The sequence below is a fragment of the Alosa pseudoharengus genome, unplaced genomic scaffold (assembly GCF_046254945.1).
Source record: "Alosa pseudoharengus isolate Yale_2024_CS ecotype anadromous, Long Island Sound unplaced genomic scaffold, YU_APseudo_1.1 YU_APseudo_1.1_scf_1, whole genome shotgun sequence".
NCBI classification, from domain to species: Eukaryota; Metazoa; Chordata; class Actinopteri; order Clupeiformes; family Clupeidae; genus Alosa; species Alosa pseudoharengus.
The window spans coordinates 2,798,007-2,823,453 of record NW_027468564.1 but is presented as its reverse complement, the minus strand read 5'-3'; the positions used below and the strand labels follow the sequence as shown (position 1 = coordinate 2,823,453).

The window sequence follows — 25,447 nt, the reverse complement described above, 5'->3', positions numbered from 1 at the left end:
GAACAGCTAAAACAAACCAACAGCAGGATTGTCAGTGGCCCCCTGCACGTCTCCCTAACCAGAGATAGCATAGTAACGTTATGTAATCGTGAACTGCATATTTACTTCAAAGAGCCGAGATAACAAGTAACAGCTAAATACACAGTAGACATCAGAGAAACCTGCCCTTAATCTCAGGATTGTCAGTGCACCCCCATGCACGTCTCCCTAACCAAATGGCCGAATTACCGCCGTGGCAATGTACTTTACCACTCATGTCATATTGCTTATCATAAAACAATCCAGAGATAAAAAAAAAAAAAAAACTGGCTTAGTTTCGTTCTGACTTGTCAAGCCAAGTTCAAAGTATCAGTATGGGGACAGGTTAGAGGTGATAAGGAGAAAGGGACTTTACAGAAGAGATTATTTCTGAAAATGTGTGGTAATATGCAATCTTTAAGACTTTAAGTGTTCAGCATTATATTACGATGACTTAGAATAGGCATCAGGGCAGTCAGGGATATCCAGATATGGTATTATTTGATATGGCATTATTTAATATGATATTATTTGTTTAAGTTGTTTATGATTGTGAGGTAGGTTAATACTCATGCGGTAGGTGGGGACACACACAAAAGCCACCATAATGTTTTGGTGTATTCCCTCATTTTTACATGCATAAACATTATTGCCTGCTGTAACAAAAGTCAATTTTAACTAATAATAAAAATTGCAAATTACGTGACAAAGAGTGTATTAGTGTGTGTGTGAATGTAATGACACCAACTGTCAGAACATGTGTAGTAGGCTAATTTAAATACAAGTACTACTTTGATCCCGTGAGGGAAATTTAGTCTCTGCATTTATCCCAATCCGTGAATTAGTGAAACACACTCAGCACACAGTGAACACACAGTGAGGTGAAGCACACACTAATCCCGGCGCAGTGAGTGGGAGACGGAAGAGAAGAGAAGACGGGTGCACAATCCCAAGCTTGGGTAAAAATATGTTCCATGACTGCTAGCTAAGCTAACAGTACCCTAACCTAAAACCAAAGCTAAGAGTAGCCTATAGCCTTGCAAAAGAACAAGTGAGCAGAACCAGTGTAAGTTGCTTTATTAAAGTGTATTTTTTGAGTCGATTGAGAAGAAATAGGGTAAGATTTTTTTTGGTGACTATTTTCCAGGTGCATTGATAAATTCAGTGCATCGCACAGTACTGATTGTCTATTAGCCTAATTGTTTTTTACAGCTGCTGGAATCGAGACAGAGTGTGCTAGCAGAGGAGGTGGAACTTTGGAAGTCCGCCACCTTAGACCCGATGTCTGATGAAGACGGCGTTGGCTGGGTGTCTGAATGGATTGTACGATCGCTGTCCTTTCGTAGACCGGAGCTCTCTGAACCCTGTGCCACGCTGCAGTCCCAGTTAGAGGCGACTCCGAAGTACAGAGCCACGCACCATAGGCATCTGCAAAACGGGCCTGCTTCAGAAAGAACCGCCAGTTACTTACAGCCCCGAGGCGGCAAACAGCCAGTTCACGGAGTTGTAGCTTTTGGGCTGCTTGTGAGCTACCCATATGTTGTGTGGGCAGATCCTCGCTTTGCACATATAGTTGTGTGTTTGTTTTAATAGAGCTCTTTCTTTGCATACACATGTTCCTGGCAAATGTTCCTTTCCTCTTTAAAATTCATTCATGTCCTTGATGGTAATAATAGTGTAGCCTACATAGGATAACAATGACATGAATATAGCCTACAGCAGTGTTTCCCAAACTTTTTTCAGGGCACCCATATTTTAAAAGTCGCAAGCCATTGCGACCCAAGTCAATATGCATTATTCGTGAATCACAAAATAAAGGTGGAGTTGACCATAATTGAACATTAATGATGACATTTTATTGTTATTTTATTTTATAAATGATATTTTATTGTTATGAGTGATCATCAGGCCTCTCTGAACAATTAGTACTACTCAAGATTTAAACAATGAAAAACAATGCAATTGAACCAGCAATATTAAAATAATAAGGTATCCAATAAGTAGCATATTTGGACATTTTAAAAGGCTTTTTAAAAAAAACGTAAGCTAGCCCATTTCTTTTTCTTCTCAATATTCAATTGAACCAGCAATATTGGAACAAAATAATCAATAAAAAGATTACAAATTATACAAAACATGGCTTTAAAGGGGTGGTTCAGGATTTTGGACATAGGACCTCATTTCCAAGTAAGCAAGTGTGATATTTATCAGTGGAGACCGTTTTCAACACGTTTCATCCAGTCCTTCTAATTGCAGAGTTCGCAGGTGCTAGGCTAGCGCAAGTCAACGGTATGTGCTAGCCTGCCACTAAAAACAGTCTTACCCACTCCAAAGTACACCCGAGGCAAATAAATTATAACGCCAGACTATCGATGTCTGTTTTGATAGAATAACGTTAGAAATAACACTATCATTGCATTTCAACGAACGCATTACATTTTGAGGGACTAGTTTCTTAGCAGCGGCGGAATTATACTTGCTCCGGTTAGTAGTACTGCACCGAAAAGTAAACAGTAAAGCGCACTCCAATGGGGATACCTAGTAGTAGCCTTGGTAATATCAGTCCGCCGCTGAGATGCAAAATGACTACTACCAACTTCAGGGACCAAAGTATAACTATTGCAACGCGATGCGAAGGTAGTTGTATTTCTCACACTATTCTACCAACACAGACATTTACATCGATTGTCTGGAATTTGCCTCGGGTGTACTTTGGAGTGGGTAAGACTGTCTTTAGTGGCAGGCTAGCACATACCGTTGACTTGCGCTAGCCTAGCACCTGCGAACTCTGCAATTAGAAGGACTGGATGAAACGTGTTGAAAACGGTCTCCACTGATAAATATCACACTTGCTTACTTGGAAATGAGGTCTTATGTCCAAAATCCTGAACCACCCCTTTAATAACATTTCAACCTTGCTAATGGGATAGGTGGGCCTGTCTGCGTATTTGTAGTGCGTTCCAGTCCGGGGTGCAGGAGGAGAGCGCAACGCGCATATCAGGCGCAGCATTCAGTCTATTTCTGTGCTTTGTTTTCATTTTTGTGAGCACAGAAAATCCCAATTCGCACATATATGTAGTAGTGTAAGGAATAAGCATAGAAATACTGGCCCTACTGAGGACAGGATATTCTGACGAAATGCTTATCCAGAATGATGATAAGGTCACAGGTCCATAGCGTCTTTGCAGAGTGCGATCGCAGGTGAGCTGCAACAACTCAGTTTCTTCTGCAGGACTAAGCGTCAACTCAAGCAAAGACTTTCAAATTCGAAGGGATTTTGAATCCACCTTTTATCGTTCAGAATGTCATACCTCTCTGTTGGGAAATGGCGATCAAAATTCTCAATAAGCGCAGCGAGATGAGTCTGAATAAGAGCAGAGAGGTGTTTCACGTGTGTGGCTGAAACATCATGTTCTTCTACGTGTTGCAACACTGTGGGAAACATGTATAGACTTGGGTCTGGCCTTCTGAGTCGTGCAAGCCACAACTTCAAGGACTTTTGGAAAGCCTGAACATTTTTCCAATTAAGGAAAACATTGTAGTGCCATCCCTTTAATTTCAAGTTTAGTTTGTTGAGTGATGAAAAGATATCGGCCAGATAAGCAGGGGCGTAGCCAGGATTATTTTATAGGGGGGGCCAGCTGGGTCCAGACTTTTTATTGGGGTGGCACTTGGGAATCAAAACTACAATATGAAAACTACTCAAAAGTTTTGAAGATTAGGATTTTAATAATGGCAATAAATTGTGTAAAGCCAACACTGATACACAGGTCCATTCACAGACAACCTGAACAGTTTGTTGTCCACTCCAACACATTTTCCATAAATAGGCCAATGCTATAAAAAGTACATTAGGATAATGCACCTTACTTAATCAGTCATATTCAAACGATTTTAACTCAAAGAACAATAATAAATACTACAAATATGGTATGCAGATATTTAATCTTATACTGATGGCAAAACTATATTTCTTTCTGTTATCCACTCCAAGTACTTGGCTGTAAGTAACATGGCTCTGAATTAAGACATTAACCCTTAGAACCCTAGACTGTTTTAAGGGCTTTTTCACTACCTTTAGTTAGAAGCATTTATCCTGGTCATTGTAAGTGCCATACACAAACAAGAACAATGAGCCATGAACAAAGTGAAGGGAAAAATGTGTTTCTTCGTCGAATAAATTGGGATGCAATGTAGGAATTTGCTAGGATCTCAAAACCGGATTATGAACCTGCTATGCCAGTGTTTTTCAACCACTGTGCCGGGGCACACTAGTGTGCCGTGAGAGATCATCAGGTGTGCCGCAGAAAATTACCCAAATGTCACTCACTAGTCCAGAAAAGCAACTGTTGCATCAAATAATTTATAACCACATGCCCTCATTGATTGTATGATTGCACTATTTGTGGTATGCAGGCATTGTACAATGGGGGCCCCATATCCAGTATTCAATCATCACATATCCAGTTCATAACAACAATTAAATTAGATATAGTCACCTACAAATGAATCAGAGGGCGCTTGTTTTATTGAGCAGGTCTTGCATAGAAGCCATAATAAGGCCATATCTATGTATTATTTGAATTGTTAGGCTATGGTATGTTTATTTTTTCTTCACACAGGATGTTAGTGTGCTGTGGGACATTTTAGTGTCAAAAGTGTGCCGTGGCACAAAAAATGTTGAAAAACACTGTGCTATGCCATAGAGAAACACATTATAGCGTTGGATTATGAACATGCTTAGCCACCACAACAACACACAAAAATGTGGGGTAAGTAAGTCGAGCTATATGAAGTTATTATTTTGATGTCACTTCGTCTGTTTTATAACCCAGAAGGATGTACTTGGTATCAAATGATAGCTCTGTGTCTCCTCTTTCATCTGACATGCGTGGCATATCTATCCGATCACGGGTTCGTGAGTAGGGCCTATTATTCAAACGAGAGTAATGGCTGTGCAGCGTTGGTTTTTGTACATGATGTTATTTTGCAGTCACGTTGTCTGTTTTTATAGCCCAGAAGGATTGATATACTTGGCACCAATGGATAGCCCTGTGCCCCCTCTTTCTTCTGATATGCCGTATCTATGCGATCACGGGTTCACGAGTAGCCTAATTCAAACGAGAGTGTGGGTGCGCAGGTGAACTAAATATGATGTAATTTGATTTAATTTCATGATTTTTTGTATTTTCATACTTGATCGCACAGACAAGTGTTTAGTCTCGTTGGAAAGCCCCACGTCTGCTCTGTCACGCAGTTAAGGTTTCATCTCGTTGTAATTACCGGAGCAATGTAACAAAGAACTCAGGCAACGCAGCAGCCTGCCTCTGCCTGACCAGCTATGGCAAGAACCACACGCAGTCAGCAAATTATGTTTTTATAAAGTAGCCTAGGCTAGACACTATTAGCCTACTTTTATTGGAGCCATCCGGAGATATGTGCCTAATATGCTTGCATTTCACCCGAATATTATCAAAATATTTTTGTAACAGCGTTACCGGGCATCCGCTTATTTTTGATCAGCCTCACACGTCAATGTCAGAGCCTACCTAACAAGAACAGCCCAACGCAGCTCACTTTGCTATGATTCGTGTCACATTTTAACATTTTATTAACATTAAAGGGACACCAGGCAACGTTTTCGTGTTAATTACTCATCTTCACTCAAGTCAGTATATGGTTAAATGACTCATTACAGGGTGAATGAAGACTCTCTCGCCCGCCCCTACTGCCTGTAGGAAGAATATACCGCTTGCAAGTTCAGTGTATCGTACCCGGCGACCGAAGCAGTTTCAGTTTCCATCCTGCATCCACAGCACAGAGGGAGGCTAACGAAACGCTAGCGATTGTTGCAAACGTGTGTATAATGGCAGAGCCGGCGAAGAAGCAGCGAAAACCCTTGACGGAAGATGCAAAGAAAAGGAAAAGAGCTTCAGACCGAGCGAGGGGGAGTTTCGTAGAGAAAAAGCATCAGGCTTGCCTGGTGTCCCTTTAATGTTCCAAGTCATCATCAACTCACCTGTTGTCACTGAGGTTAAGTAAGTAGTAGTCTACTGTCAAGTGTTTTTAACAGATGACTTGAATTGTCCCCTGCTGCTGCTGCACTAGGCCTACTCACGATTTGATTAGAACCGTAGGCTACACTTCCTTTCAAAGTACCGTTGAAAACGGCAGCAATCTTTTTTTTTTACTTTTCACTGAACGGAGCTGGGGGGGCCAGCAGGGTGGCCGTGGCCCCCCCTGGCCACCACGTAGCTCCGCCCCTGCAGATAAGACAATTTGAGCAGCCAATTATCAGTGAATAATTCAGCAAGAGTGGACTTTTTCTGTAGAAGGAAAGCATGGATTTCGTTTCTACGTTCATATAAAATCTGGTCAAAACTCGGCCTTTTGACAACCAGCGCACTTCAGTGTGAAACAACAAGTGCGTGTGTTCTGCTCCCATGTCAGTGCACAGTTGATCAAATAACCGGTTGTTAAGTGAGCTGGCCTTAAAGGAACACGCCACCCAATGTCAGTAGTAATATATGTTCTTACCTTAACTTTCACGAGTTGAGTCATACCTCTCCCGTGTCGGTACGTGCACTCAAACGCTCTGGTGCGTGGCTGGACTGTGTTAGCATGTTGCTATGCTAGCGGGCTTTGCCGTAACTAGCCGTAGAAGTAATCAAAAACATCCACGTTTTCCCGACTTAAATACAGTTGCACGAGTAGTTGATAGAAATGTCTACAGCCACGCAACATGAAACGTGGCGATTTTCCAAGCGAATAAACAGGAGAACTACAATGTGTGGCGCAATAGCACTTGGGAGTACTTCGACCTAGCGTGGTAATATTATTAACACCTAATTGTAGATCCTATCCACCACAGAGTTTAGAATCCATGCTGGATCGACCCTCAGCCTCTCCCTCCCCTCTGAGCGAGAGAGAGGCACACACACTAGAGATGCGCTGATGGGCTATTATTTCAACCATAACTGCATAGCAAAACTTATCATCCATCAGCCATCCATCAGCACCAAAGTTTGTTGACCAATTTTCAAAACGCACCCGCCCACCATGCGTTGGTTGTTTTAATGTAGGCTATATGGGTGATGCAGCGCTGCTGACGTGAGGCTAGAAAGCCCTTGCCTGTTCTAGAAAGACTGATCTAATGCAGCAAATATATTAAAAGGCTAAAGTTGTACATTGGCTAGGCCTATCCCCAGAATATCAGCAGCAAACTCAGTCTCTGTCGCGCAAAACAATCTCCAAATAAAACGCACATCGGCCTGTTGCCTATTCTGCCATGCAGCTTGTGACAATATATCGTCCAAAATGCTTGATTGCATTGCGTTCTCCACATTTTTAGCTAAATTTTCATGTACCACATCAGCATTTTTGTTCAGTGAATCTTTTGTAAATTGCTTTACAATTACCGTCGGGCCCTTGTCAGCAGACTTCGGCTTGCCTCTTGCCACTATTCACTCCTTGTCTTCCGATGTCATTTCTGAGTCATCTACAGATGTTTACACACATTCACCTCCCTAAATAGAACCAACTTGACGTTGACTTCAACCTGTGTTATATCCTAGATGAGACTGCCTGGGTTATTTTGTTTAGATATTAGCCTACCATTCAGGGAATAGGCATTTAAAAGAGAAACAGAGAGTGATATGACTCAGAAATGACATCGGGCGATGGCAGTGCGAGATGTTCAGAACGTAAGAGCTAAAACTTCTACAAACTCAATAACATCCACAGCGGAAAAATAGTCGGAAAACTTAGATGTGTAAGGCAAGCAAGCAAGTTTGGCGGTTGTTACTAAAAATGTGAACATACACGTTGCACTGTTGTGCGGTGGACTTTCAGAATGAATGGAGTCGGAGTTTCTTTAATATCGAGGCGTCATATAGTTTGTCCGATCGGCCTGCTATAAAATGAATTGCGCTGTCTGACTGAAAAAGACGCGCTCTCTTCCCGTGCAGTCAAAATGAATGGGAGTCTTCAGAACAGGCTTGTCAGTCACCCTGACATAACAGTGCGTAAAGTAGCCTATAATGTGAATGACTTGTTATTTTATCAAGGATTTCTTTCTTTTTGCAAAAAAGAAAGTACAATAGGCATTAATTAGTAGGCCAGGAGCATGTTGAAATTATGTGGCAAATTGCGTTTTTTATTACAATGATAAAATTGTAAAAGGACGTGACCGAAGCTGAGGCAAGCCAGGCAATACAAAAGATTCACTGAACAAAAATGCTGATGTGGTACATGAAAATGTAGCTAAAATGTGGAGAATGCAATGCAATCAAGCATTTTGGACGATATATTGTCACAAGCTGGCAGAATAGGCAACAGGCCGATGTGCGTTTTATTTGGAGACTGTTTTGCGAGACAGAGACTGAGTTTGCTGCTGATATTCTGGGGATAGGCTACAACATAGCCAATGTACGACTTTAGCCTTTTAATATATTTGATGCATTGGATCAGTCTTTCTAAAACAGGCAAGGGCTTTCTAGCCTCACGTCAGCAGCGCTGCATTACTCATATAGCCTACATTAAAACAACCAGCGGATGGTGGGCGGGTGCGGTTTTGAAAATTGGTCAAAAAACTTTGGTGCTGATGGATGAATAGTTTTGCTATGCAGTTATGGTTGAAATAATAGCCCATCAGCGCATCTCTAGTGTGTGTGCCTCTCTTTCGCTCAGATCCAGCATGGATTCTAAACTCTGTGGTGGATAGGATCTACAATTAGGTGTTAACAATACTACTACGCTAGGTCGAAGTACTCCCAAGTGCTATTGCGCCACACATTGTAGTTCTCCTGTTTATTCGCTTGGAAAATCGCCACATGTTGCGTGGCCATAGACATTTCTATCAACTACTCGTGCAACTGTATTTAAGTCGGGAAAACGTGGATGTTTTTGATTACTTCTACGGCTAGTTATGGCAAAGCCCGCTAGCATAGCAACATGCTAACACAGTCCAGCCGCGCACCAGAGCGTTTGAGTGCACGTACCGACACGGGAGAGGTATGACTCAACTCGTGAAAGTTAAGGTAAGAACATATATTAATACTGACATTGGGTGGCGTGTTCCTTTAATGAAGTTTACAACGCGAATAACTTCGCTAAGTGGTTTGTCAAGGTCGGGGGGTATTCCCTTGCATGCCAATGCCTGGCGGTGTATGAATGATTTCATGTAATTTCCTTGCTTGCTGCCTCCTTTATTCATTTTACAACTCCGCTATTCTTGCCTGTCATATTTGCGGCCCCATCGCTCGTTATGCCCTCACAATTGCCACAGTCAAGTCCACACTTAACCACCATCGAACTGAATCTTGTAACTCATATGATAGATAGGCCTACACAGAAATTCTTCTCACACTTCTTTCACCTTCAAAGTCATCAAAGTTAAACATTTATTTATGTATTATTATTAATATCATCCTCACTTGATATCAAGTCATGTTAATGTTGAAAGTACCACATGATCATCTTTAAAAACAGTCATGGTAAAACAAAACAAAAAAAGTTATCGCCATTGTTAAAGTTATATAGCCTTGAAGCTAATCTTCTTTCCACTTTTCTGACCTACGGTCAATCCATCGAAAACCTCTGAAATGATTATCGTTAGTGCCGTTTTTCATAAGGTTTACTTGCCTCTATGCAATGCTTTGCCGTAACATACAATGGTATTGTAGGCTACATAGCTTTGTTCATGAGTTTCTGTGCTGGCTGGACTGAGCTTCTTATCCAAACAATACGGTTATCCCCCTACGGTGTGTTAGCTTCCCTACAACCGGACATGCTAAACATTCTTGTTACGGGAACCTAACGTTACGTACGAGTTAGTCGAGTCTTGTTTTGCCTTTTATTGTTTATGTAGATAACACAGAAGCTACAATATTGGCATAGGATATGCTATATGAAGTTATGGTATTTTTAAAAAATCCTAAAATGAATGGGCTTCTATGGGGGATAGCAAAGAAGTGGTCCCTCCAGCCTCCATTGATTCTTCTACTTCCAGGAATTCGCCTGCCCCCTTGGCCTCCATAGACAGTAAAAGAAATGGACGAACAGACTCCGTCGTTCTCAATGGGAGGGTACTGAGTCATTTTTCAGTTGGTCCCCCCAGTACTGCGCAGACTCGCACTTAACTTCGTGACGTTAGCCATCGAACTGAATCTTGTAACTCATATAATAGATAGGCTACACAGAAATTCTTCTCACACTTCCTTCGCCTTCAAAGTCATCAAAGTTAAACATTTATTTATGTATTATTATTAATATCATCTTCACAAGTGATATCAAGTCGTGTTAATGTTGAAACTACCACACATGATCATCTTCAAAAACAGTCATGGTAAAACAAAACAAAAAAGTTATAGCCTTGAGGCTAATCTTCTTTCCACTTTTCTGACCTACGTCAATCCATCGAAAACCTCTGAAATGATTATCGTTAGACTACCTAACGGTAAAACTACTGTTTTTCCATTAGGTTTACTTGCCTCTATGCTTTACCTTAACATAGGCTACAATGCTATTGTAGGCTACATAGCTTTGTTCACGAGTTTCCATGCTGGCTGGACTACGCTTCTTATCCAAACAATACGGTTATCTCCCTTCAGTGCGTTAGCTTCCCTTCAACCGGACATGCTAAACATTCTTCTTACGGGAACCTAACGTTACGTACGAGGTAGTCGAGTCTTGTTTTGCCTTTTATTGTTTATGTAGATAACACAGAAGCTAAAATATCGGCATATGATATATGTTATATGAAGTTATGGGAGTTCAAAAAAATCCTAAATGGATGGGCGTTCTATGGGGTTAGCAGAGAGTTGATAACCACCGCTACATCGATGCTTCTACTTCCGGGAATTCGCCTGCCCCCTTGTTGGCCTCAAGTCGAACAAGCTAATTCCGCATTGAAGCGCCACACCCCAAACAGCTGGTGGCGGTAATGCACCAAGTTGGTATGCAAACCGCCAATAAATGTAAAGAAGAAGAAGAAGAAGAAGAACATTTCTTTTACTGTTCCACCGGTTCCTTTTCCACCACTCACGTAGGTCAAGTCACAAGCAGAAAAAAATTCACATGCAGTCAACCACGGGAGAAGATGCATAAATGTTGGTTTACGACATTTTTCGGATATAAACACGATCCCACGTCTATAGACAGCCACAAACAGCAAATCAACAGACTTGACGGAGCAACGAACTTGTTGGAGGAAGGTATGGACACAAACAGTAGCCACGAGCTAGTTAGCCAAACATTCCAGGTATTAAACTTCCAGGGAGTGACCGCTGTGCTTATCTCAACATAACTTTGTATCCAAACCTTCATAACAGATCAGCACTTTCTCAAGGAAGTTATGGGTGAGAGTAGTACTGTGATGGCGAAGTGCTTACCGGTATTTCGAGCTATACAGCGGAGAGCTCGGGGGAGGGGCGGCACTTTATCTGTAACAGACCACTTAATTAACTGTTACAAGAACATTATCGGTTCCGAAAAACCCTTCACGACAATTTTATTAGGGCTGCTTTAACCACAGCTATATTCAGTAGGCTACTGACGGATCCAAAGCTGCCTTTCCCCCCTGAGAGACATTGCCTTCCTTTTATTTAAGGCAGGGAAACTACCCCCTTACCTTAGCTTGAAATGTAAGTCATAATAGGGGCCAGGACACAGAGTCTCATCTCCCTTGAAACCCCAGATCTGACTTTGGAAAATCTACTTACAACTTTTTTGCAACGTATAAGTGGAACAAACTACAAGAAAGTCTGAAACTAAGCCGATTTCTATCAGTTGATAATTTCAAGTGTTTTCTTAATGATATGGCTACGGTACAGAGCTCCTGTTTTTAACTAACTCGCTTTTGTCTGTTTTATGTTCTTACATTTTTTTGTCTGTTTTATGTTCTTACATTTTTATTGTATTCGTCTTGGAATCAATTTTGTACTTTGCTGTAAAATGGCTTTCTGCTCAGACAAATTTCCCTGAATGAATAAATAAATAATTATTATTATAATAATTTCGAGGATGCATAGATGCACAGTGATCCACTGTGTGCTTGGAACACCCACAATCCCATATTGTCACTATGCGAAGTTACCTAAATGATATATGGGCTCGACTCATTTTGACAACTTTAAACTCATATCGTGATTGTGTAAATATAAGGCATTTAGGAAGGGTACTAAAACATTTTCTAATGATAGCTATTGCGAGCTAAATATTACACTTTTCTCTTTACAATTTTGCTTAATAGTTGCTTCTATGTGGTTTATATTGGTAAATTAATCAAATATGTATAATTGAATTTATACACGTGGGAGAATGACTGGTGCATTCATTGTTTTTCAAAAAGAAGCGGGCAGGAGGAATGATGTTCAATAACACACACCTGCAGCTTCCTGCACACTCGCTAGTCTGTTCCGTTGTGTGTTTTCCGAATGCTAATAAGAAGCCTTGCCTCGTCTGTGAAGGATTTGATCCGGCAGGGCTCGTTCTACCAAGCACAAATCCTCGACTTTGAGAAACATCCTATGTGTATGGAGCGGTCTAGGGACTCATAATTTTCACTTTTTGACATGTCAGTTAGCCTACTCATTTGCACTACTGGTTAGATGTAATTGTGTTACTTTTCTAAAAACTAAACATCAATTAAGTCTTCAGCACATATTCTACTTATTCAAATGAAATAAAGCTGACTTGACCTTTCTATTTGTCTTTATTCTGTTTCTCTGACTACAGGCAATTTTACATTTTGGACGGGATCATCTTTGTTCTACCAGCAACATGGATCTCGGACTTCCATTTAGTTCTGGCTGTGCTGAAACACACCAGGTTGACCTGAGAGTTGTAGTAAAAGAAGAAGACATAAAAGAGGAGGAATATGATCATATGATTACATTTCAACATGATGAGGAAAAGCCCTTTGCAGATTTTGACAGTAAAACTGAAACAGACGTCACAGAGTCACCACGGTCGACTTACAATGAAACAGTGAAGACTGAAAAAGACGAAGAAGAGGAGAAGGAGCAACAATGTGACTGGTTGCTGGAAAGTAAGTCCTCTCACAGAGAGCTAAATAGATTGGTGTGTTGCACTTTTGTTTTGTGACTAGAGGGCGCTGTTACCCACGTAACAAAAGCTCATTCAGCCAACAAAGTAGCATGTTTAGATTAGTCTGCTAAATTAAAGGGACACCAGACAACGTTTTCGTGTTAATTACTTATCTTCGTAAGTCGGTATATGTTTAAATGACTCATCACAGGGCGAATGAAGACTCTCTCGCCCGCCCCTACTGCCTGTAGGAAGAATATCCCGCTTGCAAGTTCAGTGTATTGTACCCGCCTATCGAAGCAGGATCAGTTTACATCCTGCATCCACAGCACAGGCAGGCTAACGAAACGCTAAACGCGAAATAATTCAGTGGAAATGCATGGATTCCAGTTTCTTCCAGTAGCAGCAACTGGAATCCATGCATTTCCACGGAATTATTTTTGGAATCTGATCCCTTATCATAGCTGTTCATTCTTACTCGTCGTTCGACTTATCATGACTAAATTCAAATTGGCTGCAAACGCTAGACTTCGTGAAGATACTGTCTGTATAAATCGTCTTGTAAGTAAACTACCAGTGCTTTTTCAAAGTTCTCAATGTCTCGTTTTAAATGTCAGGGCCCTCGGAAGTCTACCAATGAAATGTGGAGATACATTGAGCCTCGTAAATGGTTTAAAACAGTGATTTATTTGCATGGCTAGCCCGATGCCGAAGCACCACCATTGAAAAAGCTGTTGGTAGCATCGGCTAACTAGCGCCAGATTTTGGAGTGCAGGGGTCAAGCCGAGGTGGGCTATGAGACATACGTTCACACTCGGTATCATGTTTCAACACACTTTAGGTCAATATCACACCGGAATTCTCCTTTAAAGGCATGCTGAGCATACACATTGCACTTTTTAAATATGCATAATATTACCATGTGAAAAATTTTGCACACCATATTTATGATGTAAAAAGAGTGTAATTCTCCATCAAATTCAATCAGATCAATTACAAACAATAAAATATAGAACTAAATGAAGATTTTAACAACAGTTCTATTTGCGTGTGCACAACTTTTTTTTTCCATGGTAAGGATGACCTTTGCATGGAATTACCCTTAACCTTTATTTTACCAGGAATAGTCCCAATGAGATTCAGAATCTCTTTTTCAAGGGAGTCCTGGCCAAGACAGCAGCATGAAGTTCCATATTAAAATATACAATGTAAAACAGACAACATAAAACAGAAAAAGACAGTATGCAATTTAACGTTCTCTCAACATGATCACCAGCTGCGCTCAGTATAAGCACATGTGTACTCAAATAGTCCTTTATCCTAGTTTTAAACGGTGTCATTGTTAGTAGGCAGTCTAATTTAAAATGATTCTGCAATTTATACCAAGATGAGGGTGCAAAAACAGAAAAGGCTTTCACCAAAGACAGTTTGCGTTCGGGGAATGTCATACATGATTTGCCTACGTGATCGAAGATGACAATTTCTGGTGGTGACTTTAGGAGTCAAGAGAGAACATAAGTAAGGAGGAAGTTTATCCAGAATGGCCTTAATAAGAAAAATATACCAATGCTCCAGCCTGCGATTGTACAAAGAAGGCCAACCAACACTCTCATACAAGCTACAGTGATGAGCATGAAAACCAGAGTTAGTTACAAATTTCAAAGCTGCATAGTATACTGAATCCAGCATTTTCAGAGAAGATTGATTTGCATGCATGTATAAAATATCACCATAATCCAGTATTGACAGAAATGTTACTTGAATAAGTCTTTTTCTCGCAGTAAAAGAGAAACGGCATTTGTTTCTATAATAGACACCCAACTTTACTCTAAGTTTTTTTTGTTGGACACTCAATATGATGCTTGAAGGACAAACTTTCTTCCAAGAAGAAACCAAGATATTTGTAGACTGATACTCGTTCAATTTTTTTCCCATCTAGTGTAACAATCTGACAAGCACCATCTGTGTTCCTTGATTTAGAGAAGCACATCATTTTAGTTTAGTACAAGTCTCAATTTATTGAGATTCTTCTGAATTATGTTAAACGCAGATTGCAGGTCTTCTGATGTATTTGCTAAGGATGAGGCAGAACAATACAAAATCGTGTCATCCGCATAAAAATTATACTTTGCCTTTGTTACATTTTGACACAGATCATTTATATAAATAGTAAATAGAATGGGACCCAAAATGGACCCCTGGGGAACACCATTTTGTATAAGTAAGGAGTTTGAGGACACGCCATCAACCTGAAGTTTTGTTTTGAAAACGGAAGGTTAACCTACTTGACGTAACTTTGGTTCTGTGAGAATCAATGCCATAAGATGGTTCATCACATTACACATCACAACATTATACACTACGTGCACACATGTGCAGGCCAATAGGAGGATATGACTTCATGTAGCCACCTGCAGACGTCTTAAGCTGACTGCATAACGTGATTATTTCTGAGATTCTGCTACATTTTCAACCCGAAATTGTGCATAATATTATGTCATGGTTGTAAAGAATCTCAGTAGGGCTGCACAATTAATCGAATTTTAATCACGATTACGATTTCGGCTTCCCACGATCAAATTTGCGTGATCGAGCGATATTAAAAATGCGTGCTCTATCCATAGAACCAACCTGGCAACCCATAGAACGCTCCGCTACAAAACAAATCAAGCGCTCCTTAAACTTGTCTGACCATGTGCCTGCATGCAGCCTACCAATGATAGCTGTTCCCTGCACTGCTCAGCCTGATGCATTGCTCAGTTTGGATGCACTGTGGACTAACAGCATTATGTTAACTATTAGTAGGCTAGTTAGATTATACAAAAAAACGACGATCAAAAATCAAATGTGTGGTATGTGTGGCGCAGCAGAAGGCCAAGAGCTTGTCCCCCGAAACGGATCATCAGGCAAGTGAAGTTTAAACAAAAACATAAGCAAAGTAGGGCTCTCAACTCATACCGTGAAACACATCACATGGCGTAAACCACACATGCCTTTTTTATCACGTTAACTTTTAGTCCTTGTTTGCTTCCTCCAATATAGCCTATAATAAGAGTTGAGCTAACGACGGGATCCGTGAATTTATTCATGTATTTTATAAGCTACATGTAACCTAAAATGCATATGCGTTTCAAGACAGCCTACGCAAAACGAGTGAACAATAATGAAAATGTAGCCTACACGTCAGTGGTTTACATATCAACGAATGACTAAAGGGTGTCCAAACTGCGGCCCTCCACGCACTTTAATCCGGCCCGCTGAGCATTTATTAGTTTATCATAGGCTGCTCGCTATTTCTTTCCAGCGATAGACGACGTTGTGGTCAACTTTAGGCTACTGCAAACTGCTTTACACTCTTCTTAGACAACGTTTACAATGTCAATGTCAAAACAGCTTGTTACATCGAGATAGATAGTATCTCCATAGCAGCAGATCTAAATATGTTATGCTACTCCATTTGGGAACGTATTTGAGTGCACGAGAGGGAGAGAGCGCGATGGCAACAGTAGTTCCCACTACTGACCATTATAAACTGTAAGAGGGCACAGCCATAGGCACAGCACTAGCCATAGCAAAGAGTCTTGAAGTGACAGTGCACCATTTATAAATGATTTAAACAGCATCAAAAGTATTTCTTAAGAAATTAAGTTTAAATAATACAAATACATATATTTGCAGTAATTTAGGGGAGTAAATGTGAAGGGAAGAATTTGGATGAGCCAGATAGCAAGTCCAATATGTTTAGGGAAAAAATATTTTTGTCACTAAAATTAATTAATAATCGTGATAAATAATCGTGATCTCAATATTGATCAAAATAATCGTGATTATCATTTTGGCCATAATCGTGCAGCCCTAAATCTCAGTAATAATCACGTTATGCAGCCAGCTTAAGACTTCTGCTGGCGGCTATATGAAGTCGAATCCCCCACATGTTTAACAGATTTTTATTTCATTTTCATTTTTTTATTTTCATTGTTTTTCTAAAAATGTGTATTTAACTGTAAAAAAGTTAATTCGGTCATTTTTATTAACATACCTTGTGTTTTTATTATATTTTTTGTCTATTTGACCACATCGTTCATAGTAAGAAACCCTTGATTGTAAGGAAAGAAATTAGCCTGGAGATTCCAGCCCTTGGAAATCTAGAAAGATTAAAGGTCTGGCCACGAATAATGTAATGGCCCAACGCGAGGGGCGGCACCAAGCGTGCATTTGAAAATCTCACTGCACGCAATTGGATAAGACTATACGACCAATGTTTACTGACCGATTCCAGTCTGATTGGCTCCCCGCGATACAAGTGGCAAAAGTAACATGCATCATTACTCATTGCCAGAGTGTCTAGCAGTGACAATTCAAATTGTGCTCTTGCGAGAACTCTGGATTTTCCAGGGTAAAAAGAAAATCAATAAAATATATAGGACAAGTTTATTTTAATGACATGTAATCTTAGTTAAGTCACCATTGTCTTTCTAACCTAATCCCTGAAATAGATGAAAATGCAACATACAAAAAGTAATATAGGCCTACCACTTGTTTTTCCATTTTCCATTTCACATCCAAAATAGAATAATGAATGAACGCAAAAGTAGGCTACACAAACCAAAATCACTTAAATTGATCAGTGTAACTGTATTCTGAATACCTTTTTAATTATAACTATGTAAATTACTCGTAGGTTTTTTTATTTTAAATAGGCCTATGTAAATTACTCGTAGGCTATTTTATTTTAAATAGGCCTACATAACACCTCTCTGTGCTCTGTGTGTTTCACTAATTCGTAGATGGGAGAACTATAGAGATAAAATTGCTTGTATAGTATACTTGGCCTATATACCTGATTTACATTTAAATGTGAGTGCATTGTTGAATTCTGAAATGTCACAATGTCACTCGGGCCCACCATCGCTGCTTGCGGCTATATTTGATTAATTAACCATTTTTAAAAGCAAAAAAGGGGGAAATATCCAAGGGGGTGAATACTTCTACAGGCACTGTATACCAAGTTTTACATATAAATACTTAATCATTTGAATTCTATTTGAAGCTGAATCAATATTTAACTGCTGAATGTGGAACATCTGTAATTCTAAGTGCATATGGTAACTCTTCCAGATGTATCAGAACACCCACATGTAACACAACAGAGGATCCATGGACAGAATGATGAATTCAACCTGCAACTCAAAGGAAGGCTTCACCACTGCACAGTCTGCAGGAAGAGTTTCAAGACCCTAAGTGAACTTGAGAAACACCAGCAAACCCACTCTCTTGGTGTTAATCAAAGCCAGAGTACTGGCAAAAGAAAACATAAATGTGTCAATTGTGGAAAAACTTTTTTAAAAACTTCACATCTTAAAACCCATTTACTAACACATACGGGAGAGAGGCCTCATAAATGTGCCCAGTGTGGAAAAGCTTTTGTGCGACTCTCAAATCTTAAAGACCATCTACTAATACACTCGGGAGAGAGGCCTTATGCATGTTCCCAGTGTGGAAAAGATTTTACACGACTCTCAACTCTTAAAACTCACATACGCATACATACTGGAGAGAAGCCTCATAAATGTGTCCGGTGTGGAAAAGCTTTTTTACAAATTTCACATCTGAAATCCCATGTGCTAATACACACCGGCGAGAAGCCTCATCTGTGTGTCCAATGTGGAAAATCTTTTACACAAAGGTCAGCTCTTAAAACCCATGTACTAATACACACAGGAGAGAAGCCTCATAAATGTGCGCAGTGTGGAAAAGGGTTCTCAATAGTTTCACTACTTCAATTCCATATTTTATCTCACACTGGAGAGAAGCTTCATAAATGTGCCCAGTGTGAAAAAGCTTTTACACACCTCTCGTCTCTTAGAAGCCACATGCTCATACATACTGGAGAGAAGCCTCATAAATGTGTCCGATGTGGAAAAGTTTTTTCATCAATTTCAGATCTTAAAAACCATTTACTAATACACACTGGAGAGAAGACTCATGAATGTGCCCAGTGTGGAAAATCTTTTAAATACCTCTCAACTCTTAAAACCCACATGTTCATACATACTGGAGAGAAGCCTCATAAATGTGTCCAATGTGGAAAATCTTTTTCACAAAGTTCAGCTCTTAAATACCATGTACTAACACACACTGGAGAGAAGCCTCATAAATGTGTCCAGTGTGGAAAAGCTTTTTCACAAAGTTCAGATCTTAAAAACCATTTACTAATGCACACTGGAGAGAGGCCTTATGAATGTGCCCTGTGTGGAAAAGCTTTTACACTCCTCTCAACTCTTAAAACTCACATACGCACACATACTGGAGAGAAGCCTCATAAATGTGTCCGATGTGGAAAAGCTTTTTTACAAATTTCACATCTGAAATCCCACGTGCTAATACACACCGGCGAGAAGCCTCATAAATGTGTCCATTGTGGAAAATCTTTTACACAAAGGTCAGCTCTTAAAACCCATGTACGAATACACACTGGTGAGAAGCCTCATAAATGTGTCCAGTGTAAAAACGCTTTTCTAAGACTTTCAGACCTAAGACGTCACATGCTCACACACACTGGAGAGAAGCCTAATAAATGTGCCTAGTGTGAAAAATCTTTTCCAAGAATGGCAGATTTAACACACCACATGCAAACACACACACTGGAGAGAAGCCTCACCATTGATCAAAGTGTGAAGACTCATTCATCATTGATGGGGGGCACAATGAATGGACAATTTTCCTAGTAAACATCATGTAGACTTTGATTTGGGAACCCAAAATCATTGTTTTCCCTAGACATTTTTTTCCAGCAATAGGGTGTTAGTCACAGTTATGCTAGGGGGGGCATACTCCCCCAGAAGAAAATGTTGAATGCCTCCTTAGATGAGGACTTCTGGCGAGTCTTGTCAAAAGAAATGGACAGATTAAGTTGCAAATATGACACAGCCTAACATCAACCGATTCAAAGCATCTGCTATGGAAAAAATGGCAGTTACAAAGGATTATCAGTCACAACAAAAATCAGCATAGACAGGATTATTCATGGTTTTCTTTTGCTTTTTCATTTACCGGAGGACATTATTGGTAGAAATTCATATGAAACAAAAAAATAATAAAATAAAATGGCACAGCACAGAAAACTATTAACCCCTGTGAGCTAAACTATTAACATCATTTAATGATATTACATTGTTTTGGTGGTCTGCCGCTTTAAGGATGCAAGAGAGTAATTTAATTTTTGAGGAAGGCTTGCTTGAGTTTGGAAAAATAGTTGTTCATAAGGATATGTGGATGCAATTCATTTGTTTTCTGTCATCAGTTGAAATGAATAAATAGAAAATGGAATAGAAAGGATACTCTATTGCTAAGCAATTTACAAGAATGTATGTACTGACATAAAAAGGCAACTCTTGCTTGCCCTCGAACTAATCCATTTTACGGTTTCTGCTTTGGCGCCCTCAGCTGAAAAAAATAGTGGTGCACGGCCTGGCGCGAACTAGCCAAAATCCTGGCGCGCCAGCGAGATCTACGTCATTTTGACGTCACATTGTTGCGCTACCGGTCGGGAACGTTGAGTATGTAAGACACATTAGGTGGGGCAGAAGACCCCCAGCCCCATTCTAGATCCATGCTGAAATCTTCAAAACCATATAATGGCACACACTACAGAACTATGTAAGTTTTCTTTTAAACTCATTAAAGTTTCAAATTTTTGATAGTAAACCAACTTGTACACTGCAAAAATTGATATCTAGCCAAGTGTTATAATCTTATATTAACGTAAAAAAAAAAATCTAGTTCGTATTGTTTTTAGTATACTTATTTTAAGCCAAATAATATTACGAAAAAGCTCAAAGTAAGTCAAAATCTAATTAAATTAGGACAAAAAACAAGTAAAATTATCTGTCAATTGGCTAAGTAAATGTATCTTAAATTGTTTGTCTTAATTTAAGAAGATTTGGACTTATTTTATGTCAAATAGTTGTATGCGAAAGTAAGTAGATATCAGATTTTGCAGCTCCTGCAAAGTATTAACCCATCAATCTTTGCTTTCTACGTGCAAACTCTACAAGGATCTTTTCTGTGAAATGTATGTTTTATATAACTATAAATAAGTAGCAAGAATTTACTATTTTATTATTTTAATATCTTGTTTTTTCTTTCTTGTTTTTTATTTCATTTTTTATTTTCAATTTTTTTGACCACATTGTTCATTGCAATGCATTGATTCTAGAGAGAAATGGTTATAACCAATGTAAACTTGAATTTTTGCTCAATAAAATATACTGATGCGTTTCTTTTAATGACATTCAACAGAGGAGCCATTCATTGAATCACAGATCTGGATAAATCTTACTATAGACCCTTTCAAGAGAGTTCCATTATCAGCATCATAGTTGGCCCCACAAGGCTCCGTTTTAACATTACATATGTTATCTTAATGCAGAGGAAGTAGATTGGAACCAAATAGAACGTGTTTTTGTTTTTATTGTTGAAAGGATCTATACAAACATGCATCACGTTCATCCAGATCTGTACAACGCTGGAAACACAAAGTTAGGCAATGCGCTTCCTTCAGAAACAACCCTTGTTATAGCCTCTATGAAAACTTTCAAAGTTAATAGTCCTACCGTATGTCTGTAGGGACCCTATCTACGCTACCACCGAAGTGTAAGGCTATTTTGAGCCTCGTCAGTAGTTTGAAAATAGGAATTTATTTTTACATGGCTCCATGCTCCATAGCTACAGGCTATAAACCATTTCATTGCTAATGCAAATAACTATCTAGCTCAAAACTCCTCTGATTGACATAATTTTGCTCCCAAACAAAAGAGAACTCTTTATCATCCATTAATAGACACCAGGTTGTTTTAATCCAAGATATTTCCTTTAAATACGACTCTTAATGAGAAATATAAACCATCACCTAAATAGATATAGAAACCTAGATGCCACCCTGTCTCTAAAGGTCTACTGGGGGAAATAGTCTAACAGATATAGAAACCTAGATGGCGCATCATCTCTAAAGGTCTATTGGGGGGAATAGACTAACAGTACACCTGGGGCTCCATGCTCCATAGCTATAAACCATTTATTTGCTAATGCAAACAATAATCTCCTCCACCGATTAACATAATTTACTTCCCAAACGGTCTGAAACGTGGTTTACGAATACCCAGAGCCATTTATTGGGCGCTACGAATGTCTATCAAATGCGTCTGTACGTAGCTCATAACGGCTTCGGTGTGTCGTCATCGTCTTGCTGCCATCCCTCCGTTCTGTGATTGGTCCCCTAACTGAGGCGAAAATTTGCTCCATGGTATCCAGGCTGCTTAGCAGCGTGAATAAAATTGCCCGCGTAAGGCAGCATGGGAAAACCCAGGCTACTCTTATATAGTATTTTTAAAAAAATAGTGTACAGACTTCACCTTTGATAACCACCAAGAGCGTAGGTTTGGTCTCAGCTTTGGTGGGGACACATCCCCAACTCCAGCTATCACGATACCAACATTATTGTTTCTTTACCAAGTGAAGAATCTCGATTTCGATACCTTTACGATTTTTAAAAATTTGATTCGGTTTGGGGGCCCCCACCACCTTGACGCCATCAGTAATATTGAATATTGTGTGATCATTCACATCAGTGGCAATCATAGAATTTGATTGACCCTCCACACACGCACACGCACACGCACACACACACACACACACACACACAGAAAGTGATGGTTGGGTCCGTGTACCTTCTGTTCATTTGATTTTCAAGGTTGAAACAGTGATCAAAAAACGGATTAGAAGACCTTTACCTAAAACAGTACTTCCCAGAGAAAAATAAAACACAAATATTGAAGCATTTTGTGGAAAAAATAATCAAATATACAATGAGGGTTTGAATTTCAATATTGTAATTTCAATTAGTCATTATTCAAGTTAAAAATGAAAACAGGAACTCCACATTCACTACTGCATGCTGACAGCATTTTTTTGCCACTGCCCGAATGGATAATTGCTAGCCTATATGTTCATCAAAGGGAGCAAGATGGTGATGTTGAAGGACAGTGATCTGCACATAGAAAAGTCGCCAGAACATTCCAAGCTTCTCATTTTGATCGATATGTAGGCCTAATTTATGTCCCAGGTGTGCTAGGGATGGGATTAAGGTTGCGTGCACCCTTCGAAAAAAGAGGGGAAATGTCACTGAAAAGACAATCGACATCATGCATTTATTTGCCTATGTTAGGCTTAGCTTAACAGTTTAAACTGCAAAAGAAAAAAAAAAAATCTAACGTCGGTGACTTTGACTCGTGCACATGCATATGTGCATGTTGGAATGTGATATATCGGTTTTAGTAGGCCTTTTGTATTTGCATTTACCTTGTGGTGTGTTAGCATGTGTAGTCTTCCCTTGGTTGTACCCATAGACTGTATACATATATGTATATATATATACAGTCTATGGTTGTACCTCATGTGTTTATTCATGTGTGTTGTGTGTGACTACCCGTTCGTGTATTGCGCATGTGTTAGTGACTAGCCTTGTGTGTTCTATAATGATGATTTGACCTGTCTGTGTTCCCCGCTCCTGACCCAATAAATGTAGGCTACTGATTTTAACCTTGTTGCCTCAGTTGTTACAATATGAATATAAATATAAATTAGTTGTAGGCCTATGTCATTTTGAACAGAAGCATCTGCGAAATACCATTATCATAACCATAACCAAATAGCCTACGTCCTTGGTCAGCTGGCTACTATATGCTTCCTTAGGCCTTATCACGTGCACCACCCCCCCCCCCCCCAATGCAAGGACAGCTCATTCTCGATTCTTTCTCCATTACTATTCTCCTTTACCAATATAATACAGGCAACGATAGGCTAGTCGCGCATACAGAACAACAGAGGAGCCCAAATGCATTATTTCCGTGCCTCACGCAGTGAATTGTTGTAAGATTTTTTCCAGCTCTGCGTTCAACGGCTTCACTCCCCTTGCTCCTAGTTGATACAACGTAGCTGACATTTCTGCGTAAGTTAGCTTGTTTACAAACATGTCTTTAATTAAAACGTCATAGGTTTCAATGTAGAACAGCCTAGCGGGGATAGGCCAAATGAAAAGGAAAGTGCCGATTTCACATTATTGTTGTGCGTATTTTGGATTTTGGTCGTGAGGATACAAAGTTTAATATCCAAAACAAAAACACGAGGGAATTTCCTATTTTGTTTTTAAAAAATACAGATATAAGGTCGTTTTTCGATTTTCAATTTTCGTTTCGAATTTGAAAATCAAATGAACAGAAGGTACACGGACCTGGTTGTCATAGGTTTCTATTTCATATTTTGGAATTATAAACGTTATATACTGTTTATTGTTAATTATTTATAGCATGTTATGGTCTGCATAATTACTAATAGCTAAACATATTTGGTAATCTGAATACATCATATTGATATTTAAATTATTAGTCTACACTTGTCTTCAATATCATCACATTTGTGGTGTGCAAGTCTAATTATGTGCCTGTCACTTTAAGGAGAACATGAACGCAATTAGCTTTCAGACTCACGGGTTTAGGCTAGTGGAAAATAGTTTTGCATAGTGCAAGGATATGTGGATTCATCATGTTTGCTATGTCATTAGAAAAAAACTAAGAAAATCTTCAAAAAACTAAGAAAAACTAAGAAAATCTTTCTTGAATGAGATCATAAAAGGAGATAGGCCTACGTAAGAGACTTGCAATGTTCATTTCTATGAGTATGGAAATGCACCATAGTTTATCTTTTATTTCTTTGCACTGTGCAGCCTACATTCACAAATATATTAGCCTACATCAACAGAATATAGGAACAGGAAAATGTCTCGGATCCATTGTTTATTGCGACTGCAAGATTGGTAGCCCAATTAAAAGTCAGTGACATGGTGACTTCTATTCTGTGCTATGAGACTGTCTGTGCGCCACACCCCTATTCAACATGACTCCTAACCTTGGTTAAAAGATTACAAAAGCTAGGTTAACTGTAACAATATCCTGCGTAATATCCTAACAGTTAATGCTATTTTCCTTAGTCAAATCCGCATTTGAAAGCCTTGTCACCAGTTGCCACAGTCTGTAGTTACTTTGCCTACTTAGACTCTGCATAATGAAAAAGCTTTGATTGTTCCTTTTCTTGTTTGGTGGCATAGCTGATCTACAAAGCGCAAAAAGGGGCAAAATGTGCATGCTGAAGGGCAAAGGGAATATTACAATGTTTTACACTGGCCTTTTTTGGGTTATGTATTGGTAGACATCCCTGATAATTTAGCATACACACTAGCATACACACTCGCTCTCTTTTCTGACAATGTCACTACAAACTACAAAGTAGGCCTAGGCTATGCTTTGACGCCGTTATGTGTGTCAGA

The 25,447-nt window shown here is 39.5% G+C and overlaps 1 protein-coding gene across 1 annotated transcript in view; it reads left to right on the top strand.

Annotated features, from left to right (window-relative positions):
- LOC143120502 (uncharacterized) overlaps window positions 1–21,363 on the top strand; it is a 39,081-nt gene extending 17,718 nt beyond the window's left edge. The window contains exon 3 of the mRNA XM_076281378.1: window positions 18,184–21,363. Within this exon, the coding sequence (XP_076137493.1) occupies window positions 18,184–19,652 (1,469 nt within the window). The 3' untranslated portion in view covers window positions 19,653–21,363. The remainder of the gene's footprint in view (window positions 1–18,183) is intronic.
- Window positions 21,364–25,447: the final 4,084 nt, after the last annotated feature.